Source organism: Silene latifolia, chromosome X, assembly GCF_048544455.1.
Source record: "Silene latifolia isolate original U9 population chromosome X, ASM4854445v1, whole genome shotgun sequence".
Lineage (NCBI taxonomy): Eukaryota > Viridiplantae > Streptophyta > Magnoliopsida > Caryophyllales > Caryophyllaceae > Silene > Silene latifolia.
The window spans coordinates 83,305,444-83,332,397 of NC_133537.1; the positions used below are offsets into that span (position 1 = coordinate 83,305,444).

A 26,954-nucleotide genomic window follows, 5' to 3' on the forward strand; every position below is an offset into this window, starting at 1 on the left:
TACCTAAATACCGTTTATGATACAGACTTATATATACATGTTATTTATATTTTTCTTTTCTAATTTTTCGATAGCAAACCCGTGCATTTTTGCACGGGTTTAAAACTAGTTTATATCAAATGGAGAAACCGTGGGACACAAGATAGGACATGAAATCCAACTCTCATCCGCACCGCACCCATCTGGCCACCCCGCCCTTGACATCCTTGATTCGTGACCTAAAACAGACTAAACAGTGTCTTTTGTTTAAACCAATAAACCCTAAACCCTTAATTTGAAGCATCGCCATTTTGCAGCTGAAAAACAATGGCAAGAACATTTACCAAATCACCAAAACCCAGGTCAAAAATGGTTGATTCAGGCAGAAAAAACGGTCAAGGAGATGTCAAGTTCGATAAACAACCCAGCAAAAAGAAGGCTTATTCAAACACCCCAGTAAAAATTCCCTCTTTGGAAACTGCTAAGAAGAACAAATTTTCAGATAAGAAGCAAAAAAACGACAACTATGGAGATAAAAGAGTTGCATCGGATACAAATTCAAGGGGAAAAGAGGGTTTCTTCAATAAACAATCTAGAGGAGAGAAGAAGCAAAGTTCGCTGAACCCGGAAAAGATGGAATTTGTTAAGAGTGAAAAAAGGGAGGAGACTAGAGTTCCAATAAAGGTTTCGGCTTTCGAGAAAATGAAGATGAAAAAAGTTGAGGTAGATGTTGCTGGATTGTTGACTAAACGGAAGAGAACTAAGAGAATGAGTATGAAGATTAATCGTTACGATATCTCGAATAAGCGATTTGATGATGGCATTGTGCTTGATGGTTAGTTTAATTCTTGTATTTTATGTCTGAATTTTGAAAAGTGCAATTATATATTGATTTTAGATTCATGGTAGCTGAATAATGTAAGTGAATGTCAGATATAAGCAATCAGCAGAAGAAAAAGAAGAAGGATGAAGAGGGAAAAGAAAAGCCTGAGAATGAGGAGTTATCAGTGAATGCACAGTTTAGGGCAATTAAGCCGAGCCCTTCAATCCTCACCTTTGTTCAAGAAAATGTAGGTTCTTTCGAGATATACTTATTTGGATGAACCAGTTGAGGTTTTAATTCAGTGTTTATGTTTTGATTATTGGACAGTTTTTGGGTCGTAGACGCGACATAGAGTTGCGGAGGGCTGGCTATAACGTTGAGCTTTCTGCGCCATTGGATAATTTACCCTTCACTACGAGTTCAGAGAGGGAAAGGGTTGAAGAAAGTGTAAGTTCCACAATCTAATCTGTGTGTCTTTAGGCTTGTAATTAATTCTGTATGCAACTGTGCAGGCGAGTTAAGCCTGGTTTCGAGCTTCAATATCTCACCTGTTTTGATTCAGTTATATCTTTATAACTTTGCTGCCTCGAGGCCAGTCTTACAACATAATTAGCTTCTAAGGGTTGCTCTTGCATGTTTTCATGCTGATAATTGTTGAGCTCCCTTCGCTAAGTGACTGGGCATTTATAGTGCTAGCAACTGAAGTTATATGTTTTGTGATGCTGCTGCAATTCTCATTATGTTTGTTTCTTCATTTCAATAGTTCTCACTGTTTAGTTCAGGTCTTCAGGAATAAATTGGAATTTTTTGCTGCTGCAAGAGTTTCATCATCATTTCCTCCACCCGATCTTCCGGAGATTGCATTTGCTGGTAACTGCTTTCTGTTTGCACTTCTTTTTTCTTTAGTTATCCCTTTACCTGCCTTACTGCAGCACAGCTACGGTATTATATCTCTGTTTGAGGCTTGATATCAAAATTGGTTATTGTGGCCTGTTCTCGAATTCTCAGCCTTTGCACTGTATATCTTTCAATAGTGCCCCAAAAAACAGTTGCAGTAACTTTCAAAATTTCAATACCTTGATAACTCGGCCATGATGTGATCTCGTAGCCTAGATTCAATACCATGGTCACAACTTATGCTAGCTTAGATCATACTGACCGTGAAGTAGGGAATCCTTTTCCCCTTGAATTGTTGTTGGTCAAACAGTTGCAGTAACTTTCAAATTTTCCGCTTGAATGATAAGAAACAAAAGGCAGCAGAAATAATTATTCAGTATCTGTTTTCTTAGGCAGGTCCAATGTTGGGAAATCATCATTGCTAAATGCACTGACAAGACAATGGGGAGTTGTTCGAACCTCTGATAAGCCGGGTCACACTCAGGTTTCATTCTATGTTGAAAAGACATTTCCATGGAGCAATAGTGCATGAATCGTTTTTACTGTCCGTTCACAATTGTCTTAGCTGACGGTTATCCCTCATAATATGAAATCTTTGGCAAAATTGTCAATGTAAGACGAGTCTATGATTTTAGAAATTGTAACCCTAAAACTCAAAAAAGTTTTTAGTGGGTATACTCATTTTTTTTACCAATATGTGTTGTGATAAATTGTTAGTAAAGTGGAACTTGACTACTCTTGACAACACCATTCTTCATATTGGACAGATATTTTGGTGTATTATTTCACAGTTAACTTGGTTCTTTTTTTTGCAGTCAATAAACTTTTTTAACCTTGGGTCAAAGCTTAATTTGGTTGATTTGCCGGGTTATGGCTTTGCTTATGCAAAAGATGAAGTCAAGGAAGCCTGGGAAGAACTGGTGTGTCTCATTTAATTTCAGTCAAATGGTTTTTTGGCTTCACAGCCTATCATAATTTAGAAACCATTCTCCTTTCAACCCGTTTGTACTGTCCTAATCTAACTTAGGTGGTCCAACGATGACGACTTGACCAATATTTTTCACGACATACAATAGATACAAATTTTAGCAAATGATAAATATGAAAATTGTTGTTCTAATAAACCAACATGACCATTCTACATTCTATCTCGACTTGTATTTGCAGAAATTGATGATTATAATTAGTATCAATTAACCACCCAAATTGAATTGGGAATAAATATTTTATGGAGGTAGTACCAGTCTGGATTACAAGATGCGCTCAAACCCCAGCGATGTGTTAACTGATTTGCGCGTATTTTGTATTATGGCGTATTATTAAATTAGGTTAAAATTCAACGTATTACAGTGATATAAGTGTACATTGTTTACGATTTTACGTATTATGTATTCGTATCGGGACATATTACGACTTAGGCAACTTTGGTATCAATGTCCATTCTCTGTTACTCTGGTGTTTACCAGTTCAATGCAAGTAGCGTCGTGGGTACTGATGAGATTTTTTCCTTCTTTCATTACTCAATTTGTCTGTTTGCATTTACATTACATTTCACAATTAAATATTTTTAAACATCCTGGGATTTTGGGGTGACTTCAGTTTTCATTTTGTAGGTAAAAGAGTATGTATCCACAAGGGTTGGGCTAAAGAGAGTATGCCTTCTCATTGATACCAAGTGGGGTATGAAGCCAAGAGATATTGAGCTTATTCATTTGATGGAAAGGTATCCTAAATGATTTAACATATTACCAAGTGTGTGCAATTTTTTTAAATATATCACTTGTATTTGCAAATTGGTGAGTAAGAAAGTCACAACAAACCTAAATTATTTCAGTACTGAGGGACGTTTTATACATTGTTACTTTCTACTCGGTAATCTTCCATGCTTCTTTCTAGGGAATTAGTTTCCTACAGTCACTGATTGCAGGGAACAATGTCGTATTTCTGGATACCTGTATTTATGATCATCTATTCCTAAATGAAAGTAGCCCACATTAATGCCAAATTAAGTCTCTAGCCCCTTCCGCTAGCATATTATCTCACTTCATATTACCTTCGTATCCATGTCAGACACTCGATATTCTGCCTTATGTATTGACACTTAGTGCTCGTTTGGAATGGGAGTAATTATTAAGGGAGTAATAGAGGCTAAAATAAGAAGAAATGGAAGGAGATTGGTGATTTGTGGTGGTTGTGGAAGGGGGAAAGAGGTGGTGAGGGAGGAATTATTACCTCCATATGGAGGTAATGCATTACTTGAGGGGGGAGGTGGGTAATTATTACCCCTTAATGGATAGACTATTACACTATCTTCGTCCATTTCTATCTCCAACCTCCATCACTTTCCTCCATTTTCTAGTTCATTTAAGCTCTATTACCCCTTAATAGTTACTCCCATTCCAAGCGAGCCCTTAGACACCTCAAGTGGGCAAAATTATGGGGCTTCTAAGTCTAAACTTTAAATATGTACTCATGTGGCCGTGTCACATACATTTAACAGGTCTGGCCGTCTGGGTAACATAAGGCAGCTAACTTGGCAATGTAATCATGAGCCCCTATATCATGCTGCCCTTCCTTTGGTGCCTAATAATGCTTTGCAACGAATTATGCAGATCTCAGACTAAGTATCAGGTTGTCTTGACCAAAACAGACGTCGTGTTTCCTATTGATGTAGCTCGACGTGCTATGCAAATTGAAGAGGTAAATGCTTAAATGTTTTAATTTCTCCTTCATCAGAAGTTGTGCTCATGTCAAAATAGGCATAATGCGGTAGCCTTTTGTGCTGCTGGAACTGACCCATGAAGGGTTTGGAAGTATTTGTGCGGACAATTTTCCGCAAAGTGTGATTGCTTTAGCAGGACATGATTTATTTAGCCTGTGATTGAAAAACTCTTTATTTTTAAAAATATAATTCTGTGATAGTGATCTGACATCATTTTGTCTCTCTCCAGACGCTCAAGGAACACAAATCTATAGTCCAACCAGTGGTATGACATCTTACACTTAACTTACTCTTGTGTTTCGCCGTATTTGTTCTTATGGAATATTTTGCATTGCTCCATGGCAGATGATGGTTAGTTCTAAATCTGGAGCTGGCATCCGATGCTTAAGAACAGTGTTAGGCAAAATGGCTCGGTATCTGAAGCCTTAAAAGCATTAGCGATTGTTTTGGTTTTAGCTTTGAATGCTACATTTTGTGAAAATGGCAGCGAACTCTGATCACGGAGAATCGTTAATTCAAAGCTCTTGGATGTGCAGTGGTGACCGATGTTATGCACTACTAGACGCTGTTGGTATCAAATATCAAGGAACTATTCTGTGAATAGTGAATATCTTTATGTAGTGCTATTTTTTCTTATGAAACCACTTCAATGCAACCCTCATGCTGTAATTCCATAATGTATTTTCTAATAAGAATGAATTTTTGGAATGTTGCAATTCCATAATAGGTGGCCTTTGGGCTTTGACAATGTTCAAATGCGATATTTGTATTCGTGGGTGCATGAAGATTAGGGATATTTCAAGTGCGATAGGAATTTGTTGATTTTTAATTTTTCTTATGCAAACAGGATCCCTTATATTAAACAGTACCAATGTTTGCATAAAGAGTTGGGATAATGTGTTGTCTAATAAAGCTCGTTACGTGTATATCTATGTAATTAGTCAAGATGCGTGTTTGAGCATATCTGCATGGTTTTTAATTTTGACACCATGTCGCATCCAACAAATCCAAGAGTCTGAGTAATATAGCCCGACGTGATCACAGTGCAGCTCTGATATGATCATGTCAGTACAACACAAGCAAATGATAAATCATTTATCAAATTATAACTAGCTCTACCAAGGGTGTCCCAGAAAATCAGTGCCCAGAATCAGGAACAGCAGTTCTGCAACACCATTTGACCAACTCGACTCTCAGTCCCGTCATATTCGTGCAATAGCAAAAATTGCACATCAGCTACAATCAGAAAAAGATTATTGACAAACTAATTGCAACGCATCCGACCGCCACCCATTGACTCAGCAGCCTTTCACCTGTTTCAGTAATCAAAACATCAATTTCTATCCTATTTGCTGTCCTCAGCCAAATAGCAAGCTACAAAAGTACAAAACACGTTGGATGAGGGTTCTGATTTACTACTCCACACGCTCTATGACCATGCTATACTGATTAAACTCACCATCGTTAACCGTATTTATGATTAGATAGTAATTCGCCCTCAAATAGCAAGCCAAACCTTCGATAGGTGTAATGATTAAGTTATGACGTAGTAGAACACGCAAACCAAAACCGCATAAATTACCCGAGCCAAATAGGAATTAAGTTATAAAGTCGTACCCACTACGACACTACCTTACTAGCATTTTTCTTGGCAGCAAGTAAAGAAAAGGTTCTTATACAATTGACATTGGATTCATTTGGTCCAATGCACTTATACTACTAATGCCGTAAGTTAAGACAAAAAAAGTAACTACAACGGTTAACAGACACGTGTTGATGGCGTACGGTTGGCTGAACACGGAATTCAACATCTTCATCCTCAACCTTCTTGAAGGGACGAACCTAGCTGGCCAAATGATGGACCAAATCTTCACTCATCTTAATAGACAAAGTTTCGGAGAAATACCTACAACAAGACCCAAAAGAGTGTATCGGATATTCATCTCCTTGGCTATGATACACATCATCTGGAATCCAACGAGACCCTTGATTCATTGAGAGAGAGCCAAGTGTACTTACGCCACACGGACGTAGAAAGGGAAAGCGAAACACAGACCAGAAAAGTCTGCCTCCAAAGGAGAGAAAACTCCTACACTTTGGGACACCATTACTACAGACAAGAAACTCGCAGCCCAGAAAAGCGAGTAAGTAACTAACTGATAATAACGAAAACCAATTGAACAGCCCCTGACCATGACCAAAACCATGACCAAAACCATCTCTCAAGTCCGGGTAGAGATGGGCACAACACTAACCAGATGTAAAGTTACAATCATCATTATTAACCCGACAACTGAATCAAACAATCCATAGATACGGGGACAGAGGACACCCCAAACATCTATGACGAAGTCGGAAAGATAAACCTATAAGAGGTTTTTATTAAGTATAATACTAAGCACGATACATAAAGATAAACCATTAACTAGACGAGGAAATCACCGCATCCGACCCAACCAACAACACTGCCAAATCCCCGATTCCACCATGCCAAACACGCCTCAAATAAACACAAAAGAACCCCATCATGTAATATTCGCCCTATTAGGGACCCGTTGACCGACCCTTGACCTCGTAGGACCTTTGGTAGGGGATAAAGAGGGAGTTAGATTGTATTTGAGACTGTGAACTTGACCTAGTAAGGGTCACTCGGCCGAGTACGTTCATTACTCGACCGAGTGGCCTAGCGTCAGTGGTCCGGTTAAAACTCGTCGTCAAAAGCTACCAACCAAAACAATATTTATAACTTCACAAACTACTCTTAGTAAAGAGGTAAGTAAAGGCCGGATCCCAAGGGACGGGTATTGATGTAGGATTCTCAATTGCAAGTAGCTATGTCTAAGGGTGTCACAATTTGAGTTGAGATAGGAGATAAACTAAATTAATCAAAACAAAGTAAAGCAAATAGAGGGGTTGTAAACAATTGATTAAAGGCACTAGGGTGTCATGGGTTCATAGGGGGTTCATGGGAGTTGATCATACAAACATGTTCTCAATTATATAGCAAGCACTTATTGTTGTGATGGGATCGAGTTAGTGTATATCTTACAATCCCTAAGAAGGTTTGGGTCCCGGAGCTGAATCGATTAGATTTTACAACACCTACAAGTCGACTTAATCCTTCCTATTCAACTATATGCATGGTCTAATGATGCTCAAGTTGGTTTATAAGCTTACAAGCCTCATTGAAAAGATAAGTGATGGGTAAAAAAAATGCAAGGATTCATAGGCTCGCATTTCATCAAACATAACATGTGCATAAGTTGAAATCATAACAAGCAAGCAATTTAATTATGAGAACATATTAGATTAAGCATGAATCATTCCCCATGTATTTTTCCCCTAATTCCCCATTATCCCTAGCTAAGGAAACTACTCACTCATGATCAAGTTTAGCATGCTAATAAGGTTGTCAATCATACTAACAAAGCAAAACATGATGAATAAATGAAAGTGATTAACAATAATTAAACAAGATTAAGAGAGAATTATACCTATGAAGATGATTCCAAATAATAAAGCAAAGAATAATAGAAGTATTTGGTGATTGATGGAAGGTTGTCAATCCTCCAAATAAACCCAAATAATCTTCTAATTACCCAAAATAAATGAAGAACAATAGAGAAATTATGGAAAGATTAAGATGTGATTAATATTGAGAAATTGTATTACAACTAAATTAAGATGATTAAGAATAGATTAAGAGAGCATAAAAGTTGATTAAGGAATGATTCTAATCTAGGTAGTACAAAGAGGTATTTATACTAAAGATTAGGTACAAAGATTAGGGTTACTAAGGGCTTAAATGACTATTAAAACCCTATGAAAAGTTGAGGAAATGCTACTCTCTAGGGAAATGAGCGGATCCTCTTGCTAGTCCTGCCTCGGTCCGCTCGTCCCGTGGTATGGCACGGGTTCTTCTGACTTGTGATCCGTTCGGATCCTCTGTGAGACGCTCGGGTCCTGGCACTGCAATCCGCTCGTCCTGGGAACAAGACGCTCGGACCCTAGTGCTCTGAGCCGCTCAGATTGTGCTCGATTCGGTCAGTTTCCTGGACATAGAGCTTCTCTTCTTTTGCTCCTCAACAATCCGCAAGGATCATGTCGGGGATGCAAGGATCCTTTCATCATTGCCCATTTAACTTTATTATATACTTAGGCCTCTAGTGTTGGTCTTCTCTTTGATGCTTGGTCATTGGATGCGATCCATTTAGCTCCATTTCGCCTCATAAATGCAAGGTTAGCAATCCTTTCCTACCAAGGAGACAAAACCTCAAAGAATATGCAAAATGGGAAACTAAAGATAGTAAATGATCCAAATAAGTGCTATAAAGCATAGGAACGAGGTTAATTCGGGGACTAAATATGCTCAAATATGAGTCACATCAAACATCCCCAAACCGAACCTTTGCTCGTCCCGAGTAAAGAGGTGACTAAAATTAGGACCTTTATTTAAACTAACCTACTAATATAGCCGATATGAGACGATTAGCGGGTCTCACTCCGCCCCTTCAACTCACAACAAGGCAACCATGAGGTAGGATGCCTTCTTGCAAGGCAAGGCGGGGCTTGCCAAAATGGCGATACATCCAAGCATTAAGCACACAAAATCAAGTAATGTATGCATCTACAAAAATGAATAGCCACTTTCCTCATCTAAGTGGCGGAAATTATCTACAAGGGAAACAATCTAAGGGTACACATTCCATTATAGATACGGTTTCTTCAAACTACTAAGCCTAGAAGGATACCAATAAATCACCTCCAAGTTGTGTCAAGCTAGGGTATCTTTGTCCTCAATCATTAAATGCTTTCGTCAAGAGTAGTCTCCCTATGGTGTTAGAAACACTAGAGGATCGCGGAATTCCCCTTCTTACCTAGACAAGAAGAAGGGTCGTCCCCTCTCTACCACCATGCACAAAAGTGGATTCGATGGATAAAGGATCAATATGTTTTGAGTTTCATATGGGAGTTTGCTTTTGATGTTGTTGTTATTCTCCCCAATTTCTTGTGGCATTTGACATTTTTGAGAACACTTTCTTTTTGCCATTTCCTTGATGTTTGGCATTTCAATACTTGACAACTTTCAACTTTTTGCATTTTTTTTTGAACATTTTCAAAGTCACCCCAATTTGTAACGAGGGTGCTTATATTTGAAGCATAGGAGTTCTTATTTTTGTACTCCTCTTTTCTTTGATGCATTTTGCAAAAAATTTTACTTTCATTTCAATGTTTGAACTCAAATTTTAATAATTTTTGTACCCATTCCCTTTTTGTTGATATATTGTGATGGATGGAGAAGATGGTTGCATGTTTTCAAGGGTCACCTTGGAATAAACGGTAGCCAAGGAGTTATCACACCACAAGGTACTCTTTACTAGGCCTTAATCCATGGGTCAAAGGATATTAGCATGACACATCCTAGGGTGTTTTAGAAGCATTCTAATGAGCAAAGTCTTAAGAAGAAAAAGTATCTACAAGGGCCTTATATACACTTGTCAAGCTTCCCAAATAGATGTTTTCACAAAATTTTCCTAAAATGTAACTACATGCCATGATTCAACTATCATTTATACAACCTAATGCAAATGCTTCTATCAACTATTATGCCATATAAGCTAAATGCAACTCCTAAAATCACATTGGTGTATACCGCATCAATCAAAATAAAGCCACATAGTCATTAAAATAGAGAGGAACAATGAGATTGGAAAGATCATACCATGCGGTCTTCATAATCGTCATGCCTCGGATGTGGCATAGTCGATCAATGTGATAGAAGGATAAACAAACAAACAAACAAGTATATACAAAATATACAATTCTACACTATAAAGGAATGAACATGTTTTTGGTTTTTCAATTTTTTAAATTTTTATGGTTTTTGTGTTTGTGAAATAAAAGAACATATTTTTGTATTTTTCAAAGTATAGTTTTTCAATTTTTATAATTTTTGATTTAAAAGTAAAGTTAGAATTTCCCATCCCCACAGTAGTATGGGCATTGTCCTCAATGGCCAAAACGATAGGAGATTATGCAAGCTAAATGAGAATGCATGATTTCTACACTAATATGCAAACTATATGACATATACACAAGTGATGCATTCTAAGCTACACTATATGATGCATGAATTTATTGGTTGGAGAGCTAATTTAGATTAACTCCCAATGCTTGTGTTTGAACTTCCCCAAACCAAGTAAGACACTATTTCTAGTGTAAAAATGGGGGAGTTCATGCACAAGTATGCAATGCATGAAACTAATTGTCATTTTAGATTTTCAAAAGTGGGGACAAAATGAGACACCTCAATGGAACCGAGGTGGGAGTCCTCTAAGTGTTGCTAGGACTCAAAATCAATGATCAAGATTTAAAAATTGTAAACAAGAGACATAAACAAAGCTACAAGAGGTGTAGGACACTCACAATGGATTGTGGTATCCTCCAAAAGCTTGTCAATCCTCAATTGTCGCTCATTGCGACATCCTCATTACTATCATCATCAACTTTCTCATTATCATCATCATCATCATCATCTACCTCCATGGACCCGGAGGCTTCACCATCTTCATCATCACTTAAACTTTGCACTTCTTCCTCATGGCAAGAGTTACTACCTCCCCCAGTCCCCCGTCATCAACAACAATCTCCTTCCCCTTATCAACTTCACTATCCATGGTTACATCTCTAGAAGCATTTGGGAAGAACACCTCCCTATCCGCCCAACTAGGCAAAGGACATGTAGGATCAAGTAGTCCTTGCCTAGCTAAATGAAGGAGGGGAGGATATTGAGCTCGGTAAGCATTGACCCGATCCTCATGAGCTTCCTTATGCATATGTTGCAATAGTTGAGTCAAGTAGTCATTGCCTACCACGACATTAGTGCCAATTGGTGTGAATTCTTGGTAGGCAAATGGATATGGTGGAGTCACAATGGAGGAGGAGGAGGAGGAGGGCTTGGCATGCGATTCCCTATGTTGCTTCATAATCATCTCGGCTTTATCGGAGACGGGTAGTAGGTAGCTTGGACTTCGGACATTGATGCGGTATATCTTGCTAGGCAAGATGAAGGACTTAGATTCTTTAGTGAGCCACTCATACTTGTTGTCAAGATTATCATTCTTAACCCATTGGAACTTGTTGATCATGGTGGCCAAATCAAGAAGGCTGCCTCCTTTAACCGGTTTATATGTCTTGTCTTTGTTGAAATCCAGGTTAAAGTGTTTGGCTAATCATGTTACTAAGCCTACGTTGACAATAAAAGCCGCTCCTTCTTTACCATTATCAATTTCAAGCCATCGATCAAGTAAGAGTTGAAGTATGTTGTATTCCTTGGTGAAGTTTTTATTGATATTCATGGTAGATTCAAGGTAGACAAAATCGAGCTCGGTGAAGTGATTGATGCCTTTTCTTGCAATTAAAGTGTTGCCTACAAACTTGTGCCATACCCTTATACCCGGATGGTGGATATATAGAACATGACACTCTAGGAAAGACTCAAATTTTCGCCCGGTGATCGCTTTCCAAAGGGGTGCGGCATCATATTGTGAAGGCTTTTTCTCATAATGATAATGTTCTTCAAGACCAAACACTTTGCCAAACTCACTCATAGACATTCGTCTATCCTTGTTCTCAAGGCGAAATTCAACATTTTTCCTAGTATCTACCTTAGTCACCTTCAAGGAGCTTATGAAATCCACGGTAAGGGAAGGGTAAGTCAATTCTTGCATTTCAAAGAGGGTAAGCAATTTCATGGACTCGAAAAATGTCTTAGTTCTCCCAAGCACACCCAATTTGTCTAAGGCATTTTGACATATAAACTTGGTAGCAATAATGGTCTTCTTAGTAAGGGATACAAATGCTTTCCTATGAGAATCGTTTATGAAAGTTACCTCCGGATAATCTTGCAATTGTTCTATGACCGGAGTGGGTGTAGCTTCCACCATAGGAGTAGCAATTTCTTGAATCTCCACCCTTGGTTGATGCACTACCATAGCCTTTGAGGCAAGAAAAGCTTGTTGCCTTTTGGATAGATTTGAGGTTGTGGGTGCCTTGTTTCCACCTTTTGTTCTTGCCATGTTGTTCTCCTTATCAAAATTGTATCAACAAACCAATATTGTGCTTGAATGCTCCTTGTTTCCTCAAGCTTCAATCAATTCCCAATCGATTTTAGGATTTTCAAAATTGTCTTCAAACCCTAGAAAATCGATTCAATTTGTGAGAATTTTGATGTTTGTATGGCCTTTTGTTGATAAAGGAGTAGTTTAATCTTGATTTGAGGAAGTTTTGTTTTGATTTGGGTGAATTTGGTTGAGGAATTTGTGTTTTGTTGATGAGGGGATTGAGGGTTTTGAGGGAGAAAGGGTGTGTGTTTGTGTTTGTATAAGATAGAAATGAATTGGGGAAGGAAGGAGGTAACCCGTGTTTTGGTTAAGTAGCAGCAGGGGACGAGCGTCTTGGACTGGGGACGCTCGGATCCTCAGTCTGTAAGCTCAGGAATTTCCAACCCGTGCTGGGACGCGCGGATTCTGCTGGAGACGAGCGAATCTTTTCTCTGGGGACGCTCGGATTTTTCAGAGGACGCTCGGATTCATAGTCAGTGTGAACTTAAAATTTTGAAGCATGCCAGGACGCGCAGATTGTTCTCAATACGAGCGGCTCTATGTCTGGGACGGGCGTCCTGAATGTGATCTGTGCAGATTTTGTAGCAGACCCAATTTTTCAATTTCAACACTCCCAAGACCTTCGTCCTATAGCTAGGACGCTCGGATCATAGCCAGCTCGAGCGGATTCCCCCTGGGACGCTCGGGTTCTCCTCTGCACCCACGAGTTCAGTTCCACCCGTGGGGATCTTCATTTCCCGTATCATTCTTTCTTCGTTCCTTTGTTTAACATTGTGGGTGCACTATAAAGGCTCGGTTTGCCTAGGCATTTTCTATCCCTACACTAGATCAAACACTACACATCAGAACACATTAAAATACCTCCCTCACTTTCTCTCATAATGAAAATCTTGATCAAAGTATGAAATTGCAAATCCAAAATCGACAAAAATGCAATAAATGAAATAAAATGCAAGTTAAGGGTTAGAATATTTACAAATGGTAGTTTTGGGAGGACTCCACCAAACTCTCATTCTTGAATGAGATGTCAAGGGGGCATAGCCAAGGTGTTGTTGATATTGCTCAACACCTTGTAGAAGTAGTTGAAGGCTTGTTCATTTTCATTGTAAAGATCTTGCATAGACCTTTCCACATTGTGTTCTTCATGGTGGTGACTCGAGTCAAGATGGTCACCAAAGCCTTGGTCTAAGGTTATAGCATTGCCAATGTAGGGATTGACTAATCCATCGAATTCGTCATCCCATAGACCACAAACTTCATCAACTTGCTTCCCAATGGTATCATGAGTTGACAAGAGCAACTCTTCTTTCTTGTTGTCATGGCTAATGAGGCCTTCTTCATTGCTTGTCATGGTTGAGCTATTCAAGCTCTCATTGTTGAGGAAATTTCCTTGCTCTTCGGATAGAGCATCTTGAATGTTATCCACTTTCTTTTTCCACATGGGTAGTGATTCTTTACCCATAACTTGATCTTTGCATAGAGATGCTAGCTTCTTCCTATCACTTTCTCGGCTATAGTGATCGATCTTGAAACATGGCTCATGTAGTCGGGGAGCTCTCATTGTTTTATCAAGATTAAAAGTGATTGTCTCATCCCTCACTTCAAGCGTGAGCTCTCCATGTTTCACATCAATCACCACTCCCGCGGTATGTAAGAAAGGTCTTCCTAAAATGATAGTAATGTTGGAATCCTCCTCCATGTCTACAATGGCAAAGTCTACCGGGATGAAGAATTTGCCAATTCTCACGGGCACATCCCCCCATACTCCTAAAGGTATCTTTGTTGATCGATCCGCCATTTGAAGCGTAATGTTGGTGCTCTTGAGTTCTCCCATTCCGAGCCTCTTGCACACCGAGTATGACATGACACTTACACTTGCTCCAAGGTCACATAATGCTTTGTTGATTTTAGTGTCGCCAATGGTGCATGGAATAGAGAAACTTCCCAGATCTTTGAGTTTTGGAGGAGAACTCCTTTGTAGAATAGCACTACTCACTTTGGTAAAGGCAATAGTCTCTAGCTTCCGGATGGATTTCTTCTTGGTAAGAATATCTTTTGTGTATTTTGAATAAGCCGGAACATGATTGATCAATTCCGTGAATGAGATTGAGACTTCTAAGTTCTTCACAATATCCATGAATTTTCCAAGTTGTTCATCAAACTTAGGCTTAGCTTGACGACTTGGGAATGGAAGTCTAATCACAATAGGCTCTTTTTCCTTAGCCTTCTCTTCACTCTTCTTCTTTGTAACTTCATTGGCGGTGGGTTGTTCTTCCTTAGAGTTCTCCACAACTCTTTGCTTGTCACTAGCATTCTCAACATCTTCATCAATTGGCCTCTTTGGCCCTTCATATCTTGTACCACTCCTTAAATGGATGACATTCACCGTATCATGTCTTGGAGGATTACTTTGAGGTGTTAATTGCCCCTTTTGTCTTTGAGAGTTAGAAGATACTAATTGAGTCATTTGAGTTTCTAGCATCTTGGTGTGGGCTAGTATGTTATTGATGGTGATGTCTTTGGCTTAGCTATCTTTTTGCATTTGGGTGAAAAATTCTTGTTGATTCTTTTGCATTTGGAGGACCGCTTTTTGAACATCAAAGCTTTGGTCATTGAATTGATTGTAAGAAGGTTGATTTTGATAACCTTGGCTTTGGTTGTAAAAGGGTCTTTGAGCTTGATTTCTCATTTGAGGTGGGATGTATGTTGGTTTAGGGTTTTGAACATTTTGGCTTTAGTATGAAAGATTTGGATGGAATTTGGTATTCTCATTGTAATAGTTGGAATAAGGGGTGCCACTTTTGTATCCTTGGAAAGCATTCATGTGTTCCCCTACATTCAATTTGCTCATGTCCCAAAGTTCCACAACTCTCACATACTCCACTTGGAATTGAGGATGATGCCACCATAGCATTATGTTGTTTGGGTGATTTGGAAGTTTCATCAAGCTTAGCCATGGCCTTCTCAAACTTCAAATTGATGGTGTCAATATGAGCACTTAGTTGAGCACCCAATTGAGTGATGGAATCTACCTCATGCTTTCCTCCTCTAGAAGCCTTTCGAGGCCTACTATATTGTGAATTATGAACCGCCATCTCTTCGATTTTGGCCCATGTTTGATTGTCATCAACTTCAGTGAACATTCCATTGGATCCCATATTGAGAATGTTGCAGGAGTCTTCATATAGACCATTCCAAAATTGTTGCACAAGGAACCACTCGCTAAGTCCATGGTGTGGACAAGAACGACAAGTGTCCTTAAATCTCTCCCATGCTTCATACAATGATTCCTCATCTCTTTGCTTGAACCCGGTGATTTGCGCTCTCAACATATTGGTCTTCTCCGGAGGATAGAATTTCTTGTAAAAAGCAACTGCTAACGTCTTCCATGAATCAATACCAAGGGTAGCCTTGTCTAGGCTCTTCAACCATTGCTTTGCGGTACCAATTAAAGAAAAAGGAAATAACACCCATCGAATTTGGTCTTGAGTAACTCCGGTTTGAGAAATCGCATCACAATAGTCACAAAAAGTCTCCATATGTGAATGAGGATCTTCACTAGGCAACCCTCCAAATTGACTTCTCTCAACTAGTTGTATGAATGCGGATTTGGCAATGAAATTACCGGTTAAATGTGGTGGTGTAGGAGTACCATTTGGTAGGTTCTCCTCGGTTGGTACGGAATGTGATGAAAATTTAGGCATTGTGGGTTGATTTTGTGGTGGGTTTTGTATTGGGTTATCCTCTCCTTCTCTTGCAAAAGGGTTGGTAAACTCAATGTTATTTGGTTGAATGTCCACAATCTCTTCAATACCTACAACTCTTGAAGTACCTCAGCAACTCTTGTATTGTTGGTTAAGGTTCTTTCAATCTCGAAATCAATAGGTAATAAATTACCTTGTGATCTCCTAGTCATGCAAAATATCAAACAAATTGAAAACAATTAGAACAACCTTGAGGAGTTTTACTTCCCCAAGGTAAAGAAAAACACAACTAAAAATAATTAATGCTAATCAAATCAATTTCACACCGTCCCCGGCAACGGCGCCATTTTTGGTCCGGTTAAAACTCGTCGTCAAAAGCTACCAACCAAAATAATATTTATAACTTCACAAACTACTCTTAGTAAAGAGGTAAGTAAAGGTCGGATCCCAAGGGATGGGGATTGATGTAGGATTCTCAATTGCAAGTAGCTATGTCTAAGGGTGTCACAATTTGGGTTGAGGTAGGAGATAAACTAAATTAATCAAAACAAAGTAAAGCAAATAGAGGGGTTGTAAACAATTGATTAAAGGCACTAGGGTGTCATGGGTTCATAAGGGGGTTCATGGGAGTTGATCATACAAACATGTTCTTAATTATATAGCAAGCACTTATTGTTGTGATGGGATCGAGTTAGTGTATATATTACAATCCCTAAGAAGGTTTGGGTCCCGGAGCTGAATCGATTAGATTGTACAACACTTACAAGTTGACTTAATCCTTCCTATTCAACTATATGCATGGTCTAATGAGGCTCGAGTTGGTTTATAAGCTTACAAGCCTCATTGAAAAGATATGTGATGGGTAAAAATGCAAAGATTCATAGGCTCGCATTTCATCAAACATAACATGTGCATAAGTTGAAATCACAACAAGCAAGCAATTTAATTATGAGAACATATTAGATTAAGGATGAATCATTCCCCATGTTTGTTTCCCCTAATTCCCCATTATCCCTAGTTAAGGAAACTACTCACTCATGATCAAGTTTAGCATGCTAATAAGGTTGTCAATCATACTAACAAAGCAAAACATGATGAATAAATGAAAGTGATTAATAATAATTAAACAAAATTAAGAGAGAATTATACCTATGAAGATGATTCTAAATAATAAAGCAACGAATAATAGAAGTACTTGGTGATTGATGGAAGGTTGTCAATCCTCCAAATAAACCCAAATAATCTTCTAATTACCCAAAATAAAGAAAGAACAATAGAGAAATTAAGGAAATATTAAGATGTGATTAATATTGAGAAATTGTATTACAACTAAATTAAGATGATTAAGAATAGATTAAGAGAGCATAGGAGTTGATTAAGGAATGATTCTAATCTAGGTAGTACAAAGGGGTATTTATACTAAAGATTAGGTACAAAGATTAGGGTTATTAAGGGCTTAAATGACTATTAAGACCCTAAGAAAAGTTGAGGAAATGCTACTCCCGAGGGAAAAGAGTGGATCCTCTTACTAGTCCTGCCTCGGTCCGCTTGTCCCGTGGTATGGCACGGGTTCTTCTGACTTGTGATCCGCTCAGATCCTCTGTGAGACGCTCGGGTCCTGGCACTGCAATCCGCTCGTCCTGGGAACAAGACGCTCGGACCCTGGTGCTCTGAGCCGCTCGGATCATGCTCGATCCGGTCAGTTTCCTGGACAGAGAGCTTCTCTTCTTTTGCTCCTCAACAATCCGCAAAGATCATGTCGGGGATGCAAGGATCCTTTCATCATTGCCCATTTCACTTTATTATCTACTTAGGCCTCTAGTGTTGGTCTTCTCTTTGATGCTTGGTCATTGGATGCGATCCATTTAGCTCCATTTTGCCTCATAAATGCAAGGTTAGCAATCCTTTCCTACCAAGGAGACAAAACCTCAAAGAATATGCAAAATGGGAAACTAAAGATAGTAAATGACCCAAATAAGTGCTGTAAAGCATAGGAACGAAGTTAATTCGGGGACTAAATGTGCTCAAATATGAGTCACATCAGTCAGCGCGTTATAATGTTACGCCGTGGATGCGACTCAAATCATTTTATTTCATTTCTAAAACCTAATATCAGAGCCTCTCTCTCTCTGTTCCTCTCCCCACCTTATCACCTTTGAATCCTCCATCTAGAAGACCATCATGGGAGCAGGATATGCGAGTCGGGACGTGACCCTGTCGCCGGTCAATTGAGTCATATAAGTCATCAATCACCACCTACGATTTTGGTTGTGTACGAAAATGAGTCTTGGCAAGCCATTTCCTCCATAGAATGGTCGTATAACTAGAAATATGAATGCTCCGTGACCTTAACCACCGTGTACCACCCTAACTATCGCATCATGCACCAACCATAAACCCTAATTTCATCCTTTATTAAACAAATAAACATTGATAAATTAAATAAAGCATATGATAAACAACTAAATTAAATCACTAATTGGAGAATTAGGATCATTGGTTAAGTCTTTTGAGCAATTAGATTAGATTTTAGGGTATAAGGTTGATGTAAGAGTTAATTTGATTAGTTTCAGGTAAAAGGTATGAAATGTTAATGAAAAAGTGTATGTGAAAAAGTAGAGTCCGTATGTGAAAAAATAATTCCGATCTTATTAAGACTTCATCATATCAATCAATTAACCAATCAATACTATATATATTCCAGAAACCAAGGGACTTCAATGTGATTAAATAAATCTATACAACTTAATTATACTATATAGTTTTTAATCGATAGTAATGTGTGATGGACCCGACAAAGAGACTTCAATGTAAATATTATATAGTTTTGGTTGAACTATAAATTCAGAGAATATCAAAATATGGTGATTTTCTTTAAAATAAACATGCCCCACTATGTTATTAATTATTATCATCATATAATTATACAATTATTTAACATACACACATATAATATAAGTAGGTTATATTTTGGAAAATATTAAAAGGTAAATTAATCAAGCTAGATTTTCAAAAGATATAATATTCTATAATTATTTCAATTTGATTTAATTCATATATGTAGTATATTTATATTAATATATAACCTCTTAAAATTGTATGGTTAAATAGTAAATGTAATTATTTTAGTAGTGAAAATAGTTGTAATAACATTGGATATAATAATATGTTATTAATCACTCATTTGAATAGTCAAAGTAACTATATTAGCAAGGGGACCACAATCAAACCCTAGAGAGAGAAAGCGATGGAAATCTAGAGAGAGAACGCCGTTATTGATTTTCGAGCCTATGGCTAGGAAATCGAACTTGCAGAGACAAAGGGAGATGATGTTGCAAGGACGTAATATACCTGGCACAAAGATTTCGTCAGAAGATGACCCAAAGAAGGAAATATTGGCAACATCAAACCCTAACGAGACAAAGGCTGGACCGGATGTTGAAGATGAACGTAAAACTAAGAACATTCATGAGATTACTGGCATCCCTGAATTGGTATTAGAAACTGATGAAGAAGAAGAGGAAGTAGATGAGGTTGATAATGTAACTGAGGATGATGAGGAAATAGTACAGGTGACAGCAGAACAGGGGAACCCTAATGATGAAAATGAACCAAAAACAGAGATTGATGACATGTTGCAAATACAGCCGGAGGATGTTGAAGAGGGGATTGAGTATTGGAGTCAGGCAGTTGTGTGCTTCATATTAAGAGCAAAACCGCCATGGGAGGTGGTTAAAGGGTTTATTAGACGCATTTGGACGAAGTATAATATTGACAAAATCTCGTTTATGCCTAATGGGATCTTTCTGATTCGCTTTAAAACCATGGAAATGAAAGAGAAAGTGCTGAGTTCAGGGCATTATTTGTTTGATAACAAGCCTATGATAGTAAAGTCATGGACTAGGGACTTAGAAATGACAAAGGAGGATGTAAAATCTGTTCCTGCTTGGATTCAAATTCACAAACTTCCCTTGAAATTTTGGGGTAAAGGGCGTCCTAAAATTGCCAGTCTCGTTGGAAAATTCATTAAAAGTGATGTAGCTACTGAGGAGAGGACTAGATTGGGATATGCACGAGTTATGGTTGAATTAGTTGTGGATCTGGACTTGCCATCACAGGTTTCATTCAAGGATGAAAAGGGTTCAGTCATAAGGGTTGATATTGAATATGAATGGAGGCCTGTTAAATGCAAGAAATGCTTGGGTATGGGGCATGAGATGGAATAGTGCAGGAAAGGAACACATGAGAAAGAGGTAAATAAACCAGTTAAGAAGATATGGAGGCCAGTGGTGAAGCAGACCAGTGATGTTACCAAACCAAAGGAGGGCACTTTGAGCCTGACCAGTCCTACTCAGAAACCTCAGTTGGCGTTTGGGACTGTCACACCACTCAAGAGACTGGTTAGGATGCATAAACAGAAGGGAGATAAGAGTGGATATAGTACAAAATCCTTTATTTGTAGCTCACTCATACAAGGAGGTCTTGGCCTCTCCCTCAAAACTGAATGGTGGTGATCATGGTAGTGGTAACTCTCTTCCTCTGTCTAATGGATAAATTTGTATTTTGGAATGTGAGAGGCATGAATAGAGTAGCTAAGCAGAAGTTCATTAATTTTTTCTTATAAAATAAGGGAATTGGTTTAATTGGTTTGTTGGAAACAAAAATAAAAAGTAAGTCTTTTTCTAGGGCTGTAAATAATTTTAATAATTGATGTATATCAACAAATAATGGATATCATAATGGTGGGAGAATTTGGATTATGTGGGAACCTAAGGTTTTTAGAATTCAATTTCTTGAGTATAATGCTCAGTTCATACATATGAAGGTTGAGGCTTTGGTGAGTAGAAGTGTGTTTTATTGGACAATGGTCTATGCTTTCAATGGAATTCAAGACAGGGCCCCCCTTTGGGATCATCTAAGGAAGATTGCTGGCCAAGTTGATGGTCCTTGGGCCATAGCTGGTGATTTCAACTGTGTGCTATCTGCCACAGAGAGAGTGGGTGACAACACCCCTACCTCTGAGATAGAACCCTTCAGAAGTTGTGTTGATGATTGTGAAGTAGTGGATATACCTGCTATTGGTTCTCTTTTTACATGGAATAATAAGCAAAAGCCTGAAGATAGAATCTATAGCAGGATTGATATGTTCATGACAAATAAAGCCTGGAGTGATCATTTTCCTGAGTTATATGCTAATTTTCTGCCTGAAGGCATGCTTGATCATACCCCTTGCTTAATCAGCAGCTCAACACAGGTTCAATGTGCTAGAATCTTCAAATATTATAATATGTGGGGAAAATCCAGGGAGTATTTACCTATCATCAAAAGGTGTTGGAACAAAAGCATTACTAGTACCCCTCTCTTCAGACTAGCAAAGAATCTGAAGCTATTAAAGCCTGCTCTGAAAGCTTTGAATAGGGATTCCTACAGTGACATTGAGAATTCTACCATTATTTTGCAAAGGAAGGTGTATGAGTTGCAGGAAAAGATTGGCAAGGATCCCTCCAATCTGCACTTAACTTCTGAGGAGTTTGAGGCCTCTCAGACATTAAGGGAGATGAGTGTAGCACGAGATAACTTCCTAGCTCAGAAGGCCAAGCAGCAATGGTTCTAGAAGGGGGACACTAATAGTGCTTATTTTCATGGCTTGCTAAAGAAAAGAAGAAATGGGAATAGAGTCATCATGATTGAGGACAGGAATGGTAAAACTTGTGATACTCCTGAGCAGATACACAATGCTTTCTTGGATTATTATCAGCAGTTACTTGGGACCAGCCAAGATACAAAAAAGATTCACAGTAAAATCATAGATCAAGGACCTAGATGCAATGCAGATCATTATGAGGAGCTGCTCAGACCAGTCACTGGCAAGGAGGTTAGGGACACCTTATTTAGCATCCCTGACATCAAGTCCCCTGGACCTGATGGATACACGAGTAAAGTTTTCAAAGATGCCTAGGATGTGATAGGTGGGGAAGTTATTACGCTGTCAAGGACTTCTTTGTTCAGAGAAAACTGTTGAGACAAATCAATGCCACAAACCTAACTCTAATTCCCCAGTGTGAGAGGCCTTAAAGTGTGATGCAGTTTCATCCTATAGCCTGCTGCAATGTGATTTATAAAGTCATCTCAAAGTTGTTATGTGCTAGACTAGCTGAGGTATTGCCTGGTCTTATTGATCAAAATCAGGGGGCCTTCATTCAGAATAAGAGCATCCAGGAAAATATTCTCATATGCCAAGACTTGATCAGGTTATATGAAAGGCCTAATGTTACTCCCAGATGTATGTTCAAGATTGATTTTCAAAAAGCATATGACACACTAGAATGGTCTTTTGTTGCTCAACTGCTAGATGCTTTCAAGTTCTCTGCTGAGTTCACAGCTATGGTTATGCAGTGTATCACAACAGCTACTTTCTCTCTTTCTCTCAATGGGGACATGTTTGGGTACTTTCAAGGTAAGAGGGACCTTAGAGAGGGGGACCCCTATCTCCATTAATATTTACATTATGCATGAAATATTTGACAAGGACCCTGAAGTATGCAGCTGATAGATTTGATTTTCATTATCACCCCCTCTACAAGGAATTAAAGTTGGCAAGCTTGATGTTTGCTGATGATGTCTTACTCTTCAGTAGGGGAGATGCTCAGTCCATGATGCTATTGTTAAAATCCTTTGTTACCTTCTCCAAGGCCTCTGGGTTGAAGGTAAGTGCATCCAAGTCTAATGCTTATTTTAAGGGTGTACCTGAGCAAATTAAACAAGATATTCTGAGGGTCTCAGGGTTTGTAGAAGGAATGCTGCCATTCAAATACTTGGGCATGCCTATACAAATCACCAGATTGAAAAAAATAGATTATGAGTGCTTGGTAGAGAAGATATGCTGTAGAATCCATAACTATGGAGCAAGGAAATTCTCCTATGCTGGGAGATTAGTACTGGTTAAGACTGTCCTTTCATCTCTACACTCATACTGGGCATCAATGTTCATTCTCTCCAAAGGGATCATTAGTAGGATTGAAGCCACTTGCAGGAACTTCCTTTGGAAGAATAGTGCAGATTACAGAAGAGTGTCCCTAGTAGCCCGGGATAAGGTATGCAGTCCAAAAAAAGAGGCGGCGGGGGGGGGGGGGCTTGGTCTTAAATATCAGGAAGCCATGAATAAAGCTATGATTGGTAGACTGGTACAGTGGATTGTTGAGGAGAAAGATTCAATCTGGGTGCATTGGGTTCAGAAGAATTACTTGAAGGGGAGGGCCTGGTTGGATTATAAACCTAATGCTAGTTCCAGTTGGGTCTGGAGAAGGTTATGCAGGGTCAAGGAGGAAATGGCCCCTGGCTATGCTACTGGCATCTGGACTGCACAGACAAAGTATTCTCCTGCTGGCTGTTATGAGTGGCTCAAGGGGAGACAACCAAATGTTCCCTGGTACAAATGGCTTTGGAATGAGTATGTTGTACCAAAGCATCAGTTTATAGGCTGGTTGTATGCACATGGAGCCTTGCGAACAAATGATAAATTGGTTAAGTATGGAATGGATGTTGATGATAGTTGTCTGCTGTGTGGGCAAGAAGCTGAATGCTTAGACCATCTGTTCTTTACCTATGTGTATAGTAGGAGGGTCATTCAGTCCATCAGTCAGTAGCTGAAGATTTGTTTTCCTATCACCAATGTGATTGAATGGTGTATACAAAGGAAAGACACGAAAATGCAGCAAGGGATGCAGGCAGCATTGCTTTGGGGAGTTGTGTATCATGTTTGGCAGCAGAGGAATAAAGGTAAAATGGAAGGGGTCCTGATCAGGCCAGAGAGGTTATCAGCCCAAGTCATTGAAGAAGTGAAGGCAAGGTTACGAGGAAGGGATTCCAAACTTATAACTAAAACGGACTTAGACTGGTTAAGGCATAAGAATTTATATGTAACTGATGCTTGACTACCATATGTATCTTTGATATTTATATAATATATATACTCACATTTCACAAAAAAAAAAAAAAAACTATATTAGCAAGGGGAGTAGTGAAAGTAATAGAAGCAACAACGAAAGTATTGAAATTATCAATATTCATGTGACAATAGTGAAAGTAACAATAATTACGGAGGGAGTAGTGAAAGTAACCGTAGTAATAACGAATGTAATAAAAGTAACAATACTAACAACAAAAAAAGCATATATGAACAATTAGCTAACTGATCGATTTAAGTAAACTATTAATATTGGAAGTAGTGAATTTGTCTCATAATTTATTTGATTGTAATTTTAAAATATGGAATAAAAAATATGTTAAAGATAAATTTATGAGTTATGCAACTTTAAAGTAGTTTTATTTAATTGAAAATAAATTTTAGTGGTAAATAAAGGTAGCCCAGGCGTAGCCGAGCATTAGTACTATATATATATTTCAGAAATTAAGGGACTTCTATGTAATTAAATAAATGTATACAAATTAATTATACTATATAGTTTTTAATCCTAGCGCCGCATGATGGACCTGAACAAGGGACTTCAATGTAAATATTATATAGTTTTTGTTGAAGTATAAATTTAGAGAACACCAGAATATGATGAGTTTCCTTAAAATAAACAGCCCCCACTTATGGCATCAATACAATAATATAAAAAGTCTAACTTTGAGCGCTATATTATGCCACCATATTAATCCAAGTGGCAAATGCCAGCTAATCCATCTGAATTATTTTCCTAATAGTAAAGTAGTGTAGATCTCGTGCGCATGCACGAATTTTTAGATTGTGATATATAAAGAAATTAATATAGTAATTCAATTTTAGATTTAGTGTTAAGAGCCTATAAATAACATAATATTTAAGATACATTTATAGTTAAAATGTGGTTATAATATGAGTAAAATATATAAAAGTCTTACCATCTGACATATTCCGTATAATATGTCACATGTAAAATAAATGATGGTTTAAAGTAGTTTGGTAGAATATATTTTTGTATAAATATTCACAAATAAGAATTATATAAGGTGTTGTCAAAAAAAAATTATATAAGGTAAGCCAACATTTGTAAAATTATAGTATAAGGTAAGCCAACATTTGTATAGATTATAGAATGAACAAAAATATTAAGCCCAATACTTGAGAATAACTACCAAACATGTTTAGGTCCAATTTATAGTTGAAGTAATTTGAGAAATTCTTAGATTCGCCTATTCTTTTAGTAAATAGAGGATTCATCTTGCAAAAAGGAATAAAAGGAAAACTGAAAAGTTAGCTGGTCAAGCAAAATTAATCAAATCAAAATTCAACATTCAACTACTAAAGAGGATGAATAACTAAGAGAGTAAATATGCAATTAAATATTGGAGGAAACTAATAGGCAAGCAATTGAAATATCTTGTACGTTTCAATATGACATTTCATATAAGCACATGCAAAGGGAGTATTTACTTTAATTTTTTTTAATGTATCTTGATGCAATTCATATACCTTTCTTTGTATTTGGTAAATAACATTTGAGAAATTAAATGTGTTATATGGCATATGTTTAGCATTTCAACTTTGCTACATTCGTAATATTGTTTACTCCGTATTGTTTGATTTTGTATTGTTTTATTGTGCTTTTGTCGTGCAGGAATTTTGTAGAGATTGAAATATTTGAGTCGTTGATAAACTCTAATAGAAGAGACTTTTTTTTAAACCTTTTTTTAATAAAAGCTCATTTAATTTGCTTCTTCTCCTTTTGCTTATTTTTTTTCGGTCGACTTTTTTCTTGCAATTCACGGTGTAGTGGCGAGGTACAAGTTGTTTCAATATCTTCGTCAACGGTTGTCAAGTAAGCCAACCTCAACGTGTTAAATTCTTCACGTGTTTTTTAAGCTAATTAACAATCGACAATGACCGAGTCGATAGCTTGAGGTTGATGCTAGGAAGACATGAAAAAGGAAATGAACACATATTGAAAATAATGCATGGCCAAGACTCCTTATTGAATATGTTTTCATTATTGACGTTTTTGTAGCTTTTTGGCCTTTGAATATCAACATCATCATAGATTTAAGGAAAAGTTTCAATTTGGGTACCTGAGGTTTGACAACATTCCAACTTAGGTTCCTGAGGTATGTGAAATTCCAATTCGGGTACCCAAGGTTTAGACTTAGTTTCAATTAAGGTACCTCACATTTGTATTGTCTCATTTTGGGTACCTCAATTTCAATTTTAGTTTCATTTTACATAAAAATTAAAAATTAAATATAAAGGTATATTATAGAATAAGAAATAGATAAGAAATATAGAGAGAACTTAGAGGAAGATAAACAAATAGATTAAAAGAGGGAAGAGGGATGTCAATTATTCATCACATATGGGGGTATATATAATACATAGATGGTGAGTGGATCAGGCTCTAATTATATGTTTAATGAACATAATGGGTATAAGCCCTATGTACATCCACACTAACTAATAATTCATAACACTCCCCCTTGGATGTACATTACTGAAGAACATGCCTCGTTAAAACCTCACTAGAAAACCTCATGGGAAAAACACTAGTAAGGAAAAAGAGTACAATATTCTTCTAACACGCAAACTAATAAGCTGCCTCATGAAAACCTTTCTAAGAAAAACCCAGTGGGACAAAACCATAGATAAGGAAAAAGAGTACTGTGCGTGCACACTCCCCCTGATGGTTACATCACTTGTACAACGTCAATGCAACTCAATGATGTGATAAATT

The 26,954-nt window shown here is 37.8% G+C and overlaps 2 protein-coding genes and 1 non-coding gene across 4 annotated transcripts; all 3 read left to right on the top strand.

Moving 5' to 3' along the window:
• Window positions 1-202: 202 nt before the first annotated feature.
• On the top strand, window positions 203-5,250 carry LOC141623431 (uncharacterized). 2 transcript variants are annotated; one of them, XM_074439540.1, is made up of 10 exons: window positions 203-814; window positions 913-1,049; window positions 1,130-1,249; window positions 1,585-1,672; window positions 2,092-2,183; window positions 2,515-2,619; window positions 3,313-3,422; window positions 4,312-4,399; window positions 4,651-4,686; window positions 4,767-5,250. In XM_074439540.1, the coding sequence occupies exons 1-10, from the start codon at window positions 307-309 to the stop codon at window positions 4,848-4,850; spliced, it is 1,368 nt and encodes a 455-aa protein (XP_074295641.1). In that variant the 5' UTR covers window positions 203-306; the 3' UTR covers window positions 4,851-5,250. The 2 variants fall into 2 exon arrangements, 1 of the variants encoding a protein (XP_074295641.1); XR_012533371.1 differs by having other exon boundaries at window positions 212-814; window positions 4,200-4,399; window positions 4,767-5,133.
• Window positions 5,251-15,769: 10,519 nt separating this feature from the next.
• Window positions 15,770-15,876, top strand: LOC141625486 (small nucleolar RNA R71). The gene has a single exon (XR_012535265.1). It is a non-coding gene; the product is annotated as a small nucleolar RNA R71 (small nucleolar RNA).
• A 5,131-nt stretch (window positions 15,877-21,007) lies between these two features.
• LOC141617750 (uncharacterized) lies at window positions 21,008-21,862 on the top strand. Its single transcript, XM_074434910.1, has one exon. It carries the CDS (start codon window positions 21,008-21,010, stop codon window positions 21,860-21,862), a length of 855 nt encoding a protein of 284 aa, XP_074291011.1.
• Window positions 21,863-26,954: the final 5,092 nt, after the last annotated feature.

Bases quoted from the DNA above. Each gene is read 5' to 3' on its own strand.
- LOC141623431 (XM_074439540.1), top strand. From the start codon at position 307: ATGGCAAGAACATTTACCAAATCACCAAAACCCAGGTCAAAAATGGTT. The intron at 2,620-3,312 runs GTGTGTCTCATT...TTCATTTTGTAG, and splicing joins AGGAAGCCTGGGAAGAACTG to GTAAAAGAGTATGTATCCAC. The intron at 4,687-4,766 runs GTATGACATCTT...GCTCCATGGCAG, and splicing joins AATCTATAGTCCAACCAGTG to ATGATGGTTAGTTCTAAATC.
- LOC141617750 (XM_074434910.1), top strand. From the start codon at position 21,008: ATGTGGGAACCTAAGGTTTTTAGAATTCAATTTCTTGAGTATAATGCT.